Genomic DNA, 8,763 nt, shown 5'->3' on the forward strand with positions numbered 1-8,763 from the left:
AGAAGCATTTGAGGTAAAGGATCTTGGACATCTTCAATAATTCCTTCGGATTGAGATTGCGAGGTCGAAGAAGGGGTAACATTAAGTATAGTTAACAGGTAACTGATTGTTTTACTAAACTAGTAGGTCCTTGTGAGGGTTTAGCAATTTTTAATAAGATAGGCATGTTAGATATCTTTAGTCAGGGGAGTGTTGATTATTGGGCTGGGCTATATAGTGTGTGTTAGGCTCCATGGCCCATGTACCTTGTATGTATACCAGAACATAGGAGTAATGGAATATATTGGTGATCTCTCATAAAATAATACCCATGAAACAAATCCAGACTCAATAAGTGGTGAAGACCACTGACCCCAATAGGAATATGGAAGAACTATTATTGAAGAGAATAATACAATTAACAACAAAACCTAAAGGGATCCACTTGTCACAGAAACAGTCTCTCACTAATAGGAAGCGCCTATCTCTTACTTGATATCGGATTGAACTTGATCGACCTTAAACGCTAGTTCAATTCCAGGACGATGTCATATAATCTATGTGAGGCTTAACCAATGGTTTTGATTAGACACTTCTCCTTGTTGAATGAAGGAAGAATGTTGAACGACTAAAGCTAATAGCCAATCCGAATACCTAAACTGAAGAGGATGTCCCACCATAGCAAGATATGATACAGACCAATTAACTCGTAAGCCAACCTTCCCCATTGCTTTTCTTTCAACTTAAGAAGGGGGCTCTTACGCGAGTAGGCTGAGAAAACCACCACTACTGGATGAACTGAAACACATCATCCCATCGATTCCATCAAGTAAGTATGGGTCCCAAGTCACATACTAAAGAATGCCAACTTTCTCCCAACTGGTTTGTGAGAAGAAATGCCTAGATACTCGGTATGAGGAGAGCTCGATAAGCAGGCAAAGAGCAGGGTTTGGTAGGCTGAGCCTCTTCCGAGGAAGGAAATTGGTCTATACCCACAGTTGCTTTTGTTTTTTCGTATGACACTCTTAGGGTGATTCGCGAAGTTGTTGTTTCTGACTGTAGCCTATAAGAACAGAAGTGTGTCTGCATTGATTGCATCAAGATTAATCTATATTATTTTTCATACACATTTCATTTCACTTGGCTGCGGTTGACCTTAGCTTTCGTAGCAGGGTTGGTGCTTTATTTTCAATGGGGGGATGTCTAGCGCTATCACCCATGTCACCTTCATCCTTAGCAAGAAGTGAGTAGTTGGCATTTCCGGTTTCCGAACAAATGGATACAAATTGACCTTGTGGATCCGATGATAGCACGCCTGGGAGACTTGAACAATAATAAGAAGAAGAAGGCGGATTCAATTCTTCGAGTCAAAGTCAAGGGCTACTCGCAGTTTCCTATCAATAACGATCATTTGGATCTATAATCATTGAAAGGGGTGCAACAATTGAGAATTGCCTCTTGCTATCACTACATACATCGTACCAATCAAGGAGCTCTAAAGCATGCCGAGCTGGTCGGCCGGAATCACTAGCTTCCAGTAATCTGTTCTTGTCACTTCACTCAAGCCTTGAGAGAATCCTCCAAAGCCTATATCGAAAAAACTAAAGATAAAGAAATAAGCAAATCTGAATAAGTTCATCGGAGGGAGTGTGGTGTTTGGTTCAAGATTTCTTTCAAACCTAAACCTTCAAAGCTAACTAGTAGGCTTTGGATTCATGGCTCTGACCTGGTGGAAGGTACTCTCCAGTAGCAAAAGTTAATTCTACGAAATACAGTGTTTCTACTTTCCTCCAGGAGAAGAGCGGAAGTGCGATCTTTTGATCCAATCTACGTCGACTAAAATCCATGTCTCATGGCACGAGGGCCATTGCGAGTTGATGTTGTTGCTTTACCGTCACAGTCTATCCTCAAGAGAGGCATTCATTCCTTACGAGACAAAGTTCCTATTAGTTGTCTTATATACTATTAGTTTTTTATTAGTTCTCTTATAGGAAGCTAGTATACGTAGTTGTCCCATGCAGTTCTTGCGCTATCCTGGCTCTTGCATTTCCAACGATCCCCACATAAAGCCTCCTTTTTTTTCTTAATATCCCTTCCTCCTCTTCCCAACCATCTTGTCCTCCTCTCGCTTCACTAGTGCTCTTCTTAACTTCTGCAGCAAAAAATTTCTCCTTCATACATTTGTCCGATTTCACCCTATCAAACTTGACCCCGATATAGGTTGTATTTTTATAACTAGTTAATAAAATAGACGATATCTTCCTCGGGGCCGAAAACATCTCTCACTCATACATATATGGACTGGGATTAGGGGATTAGCAGGGTTTGTTGGTTAGGGGATTGGGTGACGAGATGGGATCACAAAAATCCCTCGGTGGGTCTAATCCCCTGTAGGTTTGGTTCCAATGGAACCGAACAAAGCCTAAGTGGTTTTTCCCGGGGGTAGCGACAGGATTCTCCCAAGTTTGGATGGCCATCCTCAATAAGTTCTAAGTTTAGGGCCTGTTTGGTTCCAAATAAGTCATCAACTTATAAATTGAAAAGTGCAAAAAATGACTTATTTTGCCAAACAGACCCAACTTATAAGTCACCTCAACTTATAAGTCATAAGTTGCTCCACCCCAACTTAAAACTTATAAGTCACCCACTTTTGTGTGGGTCCCACCACCTTTTCAGCTTCCAGTCCACACTGGACGCCCACCCGTGACCCATCCCGAGCTCGATCCCACTGCGCACCCCAACCCTCGCCGCCGCCGCCCTCCATCGCGAGCTCGCCCCGGCCGCAATCCTTCCGATCCAGCACACCGCCTTCGAGATCCAGTACGCCGCCGCCTGGATCCGGCGGAAAGAGAAGAATGGCGAAAAAAAACAGGATGAGAAGGTGTGGTCAGGTGACTTATAAGTCAGATGACAACCAAACAGGCGTGACTTATAAGTCACTGGTTTTAAGTCACCTGACTTATTGAAACCAAACAGGCCCTTAGATGAGATGAAAAGCTCCAACTGAACCAGAGTTCCGGGTGTGTTTGGTTCGGGAACGAAGTGGAACGGAATGTCATGGTTCCATTCTAGTGGAATGGGTCGGTTCCGTCCTTGCGTTTGGTAGTAGCGACTTAAAAGAACGGGATGGTTACATTTTGAGGTTTGGTTGGAGGGACGGAATGGAATGGATTTGTTCATCTTCCTCTGCTGCATCTCGTCGTCGCCATCACTGCACGCCATGGGAGAGTAGAGATGATGGGGATGCGGCCGCTGCTGCCGGCGAGGAGAGGAGGGACCGGCCGGCGGGGATTGAAGGGACCGGCCGCTGCTGCCGGCAAGAAGAGGAGGGACAGGCCGACGGGGAGAGGAGGGACCGGCCGCTGCTGCCGGCGGGGAGAGGACGGACCGGCCGTCAGGGAGAGGAGGGACCGACGGGCGGGGGTGGTAGGAACCGGTCGCCGGTGAAGGAGGAATCGGCCGCTGCTACCGGCGAGGAGAGGAGGGACCGACCGCTGCTGCCGTCGAGGAGAGGACGGACCGACCGTCAGGGAGAGGAGGGACGACGGGCGGGGGTGGTAGGAACCGGCCGCCGGTGAGAGAGAGACGAGAGGGAGGAAGAGAGACGAAAGAAGGAGCAGTTCCGTGTGGTTCCTCCGATTTGGAGGAATGCGTTGGTTCCGCATATCAGAGGAATATTCCCTTCCCAGGAATCAATGCATTCCGGTTCTCCTCCCAACCAAACACTAGAACGAGGATGAGGAACGGGTCGGACCCGTTTCATTCCACCCCATGACACGAACTGAACACACCCTAAATGAATGCAATCCGTCCCCTGGAATGATCAACAGAGCGAGCCACCCAACCTGCCGGCGGCGAGGGCCAAGGATCGTGCTGCACTGTACTGGTAGGCAAAGCAGCGAGCGGTTCAGTCGTCTCACTGGCTTACATGGCAGCACAGAGGAGCAATAGCATCCTCAGTTCCATAAAACTGATCATCACACTTCATCGGCACCAAACCATCGGTAAACAATGTGCTGGGGCAGGTTGACCAGACATCGAAACACAAGGGAGCGGAACAGCTGCATGCAACAACAAATCCCAAACAAAGGCTAATCGTGAACTAACCCTAAACAAAGAGATGTTTAGATGAAGGGTTAGATTGTCAATAAATGCATCTTTTTCAATCATTTGACTCCTTTAAAGGCTTTGGTGTGCTGGAACTAGAGAGAAAAGTAACTTTTTGTGGGCCCAACCCAACTCTAACCCAAATAAGCACATCTTGGGTGAGTTATTTTTTTGGATGGGTTAAATGCATCTAACCAACTCTAACCCTCCCTGTTTGGATGTTTTGGGGTTAGATTGATCCAATCTAACCAACTCTAACTCTAACTCATGAATCCAAACAAGGTCAAAGCAGCAGAACCCCGTGGCTGTGGAGGTGACACCACAGGCCAGCCAGACACAGACAGAGGCGTAATTTAATTGAAGGCTTTTCAAGCGCAGCAGTACATCTGCACCATATATGACCATATATGTATTATTACCGTCAATACCACGGCAACAACAGGAAGAACATGCATAGTAGTAAACCTATCAAGTTTAAAAAGCTCACGTACAAATAACTAATAGTCCAAAACCTTTTCCCGGCCCATAGATAACAGTACTGGAAGTTGAGCTGCGCAAGCATCAGTTCATCAGAAAGCAGTTCGGCCTCTCCTCCGAGGTGAAGTAGATTGCACCCCCAGCTCCAGACTACTACCCGTGGATCGAACCCCGCTAGGCATCGGCTCCATCATCAGCTACCTGCAGGATGTAGAAACAAATTGTCACAACAGATCACAAAAACTCTACACCATTTGAGAGATCTAAAACGGTGCAAGAACAGCATTACACACCAAAAGCAAGGCCACAGTTTAACATCAAATCAAACAGACAGCACAGAACTAAAAACAAGATCTTGTCTAAAAGACATCTCAATAGATCAGACAAAACGATGTAGACCTTCTCTTAGTTCCTTACATATAATAATTAGAGTCAGACACTAGTAAAACGTCCAATGGGACCTGAGCAATATAGACACTTGCAATACATGAGCATACAATTGGTGCATAGCTTGCATTCCTGGGGAACTTGACCTTACAGCAGCTTATCTCCGTTTAAGTTCCAAGGTGGCATATGTAAAGTTGAACAAGGTCCATGGATAAAGAATTGTGAAAACACTGAACTGAAAGAACTGATCCTTGATAACCAAAAAATAAGCTAATTTAGTATGTATGTCATCACTTCCATATTTGCATTGAAACAACTTGAAACCGAAATACACTTTATATCTTCAAATCTATGGGAGCCATGCCTGCTACTTGCATAAGATTTTATTCATCGAATAAGTACAATATGGAATCTTTATCTTATTAACTAGTTGGGTTAGGCAGTCAAGGGGCTTGTTCTGGGCATGATTTCAGATGTTAAGAGGCGTGTAATCAATCCCTAACATCATATAAAAGGGTAACGCATGTAGCAGATATTTGTTAAGAAAACTGCATTCACGTCAACAGGTGTGTCAATTTTTTAAGCTAGATAAAACATTTTTTTCTTTTGTCTGTCAGAACAAATAATCCAGTGAAAGTAAATGGCCAATGCAGCCCATCAAGAACCAGGACTAGATAAAAAGGAATGTTTACCATGTTCTCTATCACAATTAAACACGGGCCTATGAGTTCTCAAATGGAGTAAGACAACATGATAAAAGCAAACAAGACCTAATATTCTTGACAGATTTATTCTCATGTCCATATAGAACATAACAAGCTCTACCAGCTCATAAACAGACAGCCATAGAATAACGCACCACTAATAGTTTAAGATGAAGCAACCAACATTAAGTCTTCCACAAACCTACATACTGAACTGAACTACTCATAGATCACATAAAGCTATTTTACAGTCTAGAGGACATGCAGCCTTGAGAAAATGGAAGGCAGAACCTCCCACAATCCATGGTGAAAGGCCACCTGCATCATAAAAAATATGGTCTGGGCATCGGTCGGTAAATTATCTTCAGGTGGACTCACACAACCCATGCTGAAAGGTACACATAGTATCTGTTGTGTGACCCTACCTGAAGATTTAGTGCTTTGTGGTGGAAGTAGGAGGCAGAACTCAGGGGAAAATAATTAACCACAAAAGCTTCCTCGGAGTTAAGAGCGATGAAATATAAACCACAGCAATGAATACCACGATCAATCATGTCCTGTAATTGGAAGCTAATAAGGCTTCTTGATTATACAGCATGGGCAGGTATATACTAAAAATAAAGTGGCATGTTGCATAAGCAAGAAAAACTCGGCGGCAGAATCATTTAAAACAGACACACCTAAATAAATTATTGCCGCCTAATCTGGTAAAAGTATCAGAAACAAGGAGTGGATCAAACTTAAAAAGAACACCCTTTCCGGAAAGGAGTCCAAAATACAGATCAGAGCAGTCAAACAAACACTGCACCTTCCTTTCACTTCTACTCAAACGATGGTATCGGAGGGCTGGGCGTCTCGAAGCTCTCTAATATCTCTGACATGCCAGCACTGCCGCTGGGCTTCTTCTCCTCCTTGCCGAAGAGGCCACCAAACCAGCTACCCGCACTGCTTGAGTTCACGACCTCTGCAGGGGACACGAAAGGCTGGGGCATGCCTGGGAAGCCACCTCCTCCCACCGGGATGGTGGCGGCCATGTTTGGATCATCGGCAGGGAGCGGCGGGAGGATCTGCGGTGCGACACGGTGGGCCATGAGGCCAATGCCCTCTAGGAGGACGAAGAAACAGCCGCCGATGAGTGCCGAGCGGCCTACAGCTTTGACGCCCTGCCGCATGGAGAGAAACCCTCCTGTGGAGGCACCAGCAATGATGGAGTTCCAGGGGTCCTCCTTCTGGCGCACGTAGACTAAGGTGCAGTTGAAGGTGGAATAGAGGGTGCTCCACACAGCAAAGCTACCACCGACTCGCGGGCCGTTCATGCATACGGCCTGCATGCCGCCATTAATTCGTGCACCATTGGGCGAGTTACGAAGGCCCTTGAGGAAGTGGTAGATGGAACCTCCCACAGCACCGATGGCGAATCCACTTCCTGCATCATCAATGATGCGGCCTGGGCACGGATCTCTGTCGAAGAGATCTTTCTCGGAGACAGAAGCGGACATAGTATTAGCTACGTAACCCTATCTGAAGATTCGATGCGTTGTGGGGTGAACTAAAATCTTCCCTGGGTTTGGAACGAGAGTATATATAACGCGATCGATCGTCTCTGATAATGAGGAGGTAATAAGGCTTCTTGATGTACACGACATGGACTCCTAAGTCCTAACCGCGGACGGCTGCATCACCAAGTAAATAAGCTAAGAGAGAAACCGGATCGAACTTTAAAACAGCAAGGGGAAATTTCTGAACTGAATCCAAAATACAGATCGGAGAGAAAAACCGCACCTTTTTTTTCACTTGAGGTCGAAGGATGGTATCGGAGGGCTGGGCGTGTCAAAGCCCTCTAATATCTCCGACTTGCCGCCGCTGCCGCTGCCGCTGGGCTTCTTCTCCTCCTCCTTCTTGCCGAAGAGGCCCCCGAACCAGCTACCGCCGCCGCTGGGGCTGACGACCTCCGCAGTGGGCACGGGTTGCTGGGGCATGCTTGGGAAGCCGCCAACGCCTTGGAAGCCGCCGGCTCCCCCCACCATCGCGCCGGCCAGGTTGGGGTCGTCGGTGGGGAGCGGCGGGAGGTTCTGCGGCGCGGCGAGGACGCGGTTGAGCATGAGGCCGGCGCCCTCGATGAGCGCGAGGAGGCAGCCGCCCATGAGCGCGGAGCGTCCGGCGGCGCCGGGGCCCTGGCGCATGGAGAGGAAGCCTCCCGTGGCGGCGCCGGCTATGATGGAGTTCCAGGGGTCCTCCTTCTGGCGCACGAAGACCATGGTGCAGTCGAAGGCGGAGAAGAGGCCGCCCCAGACGGCGAAGCTCCCGCCGACGCGCGGCGCGTTCAAGCGCACCTGCTGGGCCCCGCCGAGCAGGCGCTCGCCGTTGGGCGAGTTGTAGGTGCCCTTGAGGAAATGGAAGATGGAGCCGCCCACCGCCCCCATCCCGAACGCGCCGCCAACGTCGTCGAGGATGCGGTCCGGGCACGGCTCCCGCGAGGTCTCCGGCGTGCCCATCTCCTCTCCTCCTCCTGCTCTGCGATTCGGCGGCGGCGCGGGGAAACCCTAGGTAGGTCCCGGGCGGCGGCTGGCGTGGGGAGGAAGAAGAAAGGGGGGAGAGATGGAAGGGGACTCCGTCCAGACGTGGGGGAGGGGGAGCTTTTTAGTCGTGACTGGATCTTGTGGTTTACGTGTTCTCGTTCGGTGGGGTCCACTGTCAGAGGCCCATTCGTCTGCGTGCTCCCGCAGCTTGCGCGGTGGAGATATTTTAGGGGCCGCCGGCACCAATTTTTCTCGTCCGGCGTCACGAACTTGCAAAAGGTCCAGTGGAATCTCGCTGTTTGGGCCCGGCAAATTGTAGTCGTTGCATGAAAGTATTTGACCTAGAAATAAAAAAACGAATCCCTTTTAATACAAAGGCCCAAGAGCTTGTGAATTATTGGCCCATCGCACCTTTGAATGCTGCTGACCCACCAAATATAGTGGGAGTTTCTATTTAACGCATTATGCGTCAAAATGACGTGGCGCCCGCACAAACTATCGAAGCGATCGACCAAGACGGGACGGCCCATTCAGAAGCAAGGTGTGTGCGTTTCACCGATCCTGGTTTTGAGAATATTCTAAATAAATCC

The 8,763-nt window shown here is 48.1% G+C and overlaps 2 protein-coding genes across 6 annotated transcripts; both read right to left on the minus strand.

The window, feature by feature from the left end:
* Positions 1 to 4,435: 4,435 nt before the first annotated feature.
* Positions 4,436 to 8,288, minus strand: LOC123425408 (mitochondrial import inner membrane translocase subunit TIM17-2-like). 5 transcript variants are annotated; one of them, XM_045109109.1, is made up of 3 exons: positions 7,438 to 8,288; positions 4,874 to 4,876; positions 4,436 to 4,766 (listed from the first exon to the last, which is right to left on the minus strand). In XM_045109109.1, the coding sequence occupies exon 1, from the start codon at positions 8,147 to 8,149 to the stop codon at positions 7,445 to 7,447; it is 705 nt and encodes a 234-aa protein (XP_044965044.1). In that variant the 5' UTR covers positions 8,150 to 8,288; the 3' UTR covers positions 4,436 to 4,766; positions 4,874 to 4,876; positions 7,438 to 7,444. The 5 variants fall into 5 exon arrangements, 3 of the variants coding, with proteins under 3 accessions (XP_044965044.1, XP_044965043.1, XP_044965042.1); XM_045109108.1 differs by lacking the exon at positions 4,874 to 4,876 and adding an exon at positions 4,963 to 4,965 and having other exon boundaries at positions 4,436 to 4,764; positions 7,437 to 8,288; XR_006621824.1 differs by lacking the exon at positions 4,874 to 4,876 and adding an exon at positions 6,080 to 6,211 and having other exon boundaries at positions 4,436 to 4,764; positions 7,437 to 8,288.
* On the minus strand, positions 6,218 to 7,429 carry LOC123425409 (mitochondrial import inner membrane translocase subunit TIM17-1-like). The gene has a single exon (XM_045109110.1). The coding sequence runs from the start codon at positions 7,151 to 7,153 to the stop codon at positions 6,476 to 6,478; it is 678 nt and encodes a 225-aa protein (XP_044965045.1). The 5' UTR covers positions 7,154 to 7,429; the 3' UTR covers positions 6,218 to 6,475.
* Positions 8,289 to 8,763: the final 475 nt, after the last annotated feature.

Source organism: Hordeum vulgare, chromosome 2H (assembly GCF_904849725.1).
Source record: "Hordeum vulgare subsp. vulgare chromosome 2H, MorexV3_pseudomolecules_assembly, whole genome shotgun sequence".
NCBI lineage: Eukaryota > Viridiplantae > Streptophyta > Magnoliopsida > Poales > Poaceae > Hordeum > Hordeum vulgare.

Bases quoted from the DNA above. Each gene is read 5' to 3' on its own strand.
- LOC123425409 (XM_045109110.1), bottom strand. From the start codon at position 7,153: ATGTCCGCTTCTGTCTCCGAGAAAGATCTCTTCGACAGAGATCCGTGC.
- LOC123425408 (XM_045109109.1), bottom strand. From the start codon at position 8,149: ATGGGCACGCCGGAGACCTCGCGGGAGCCGTGCCCGGACCGCATCCTC.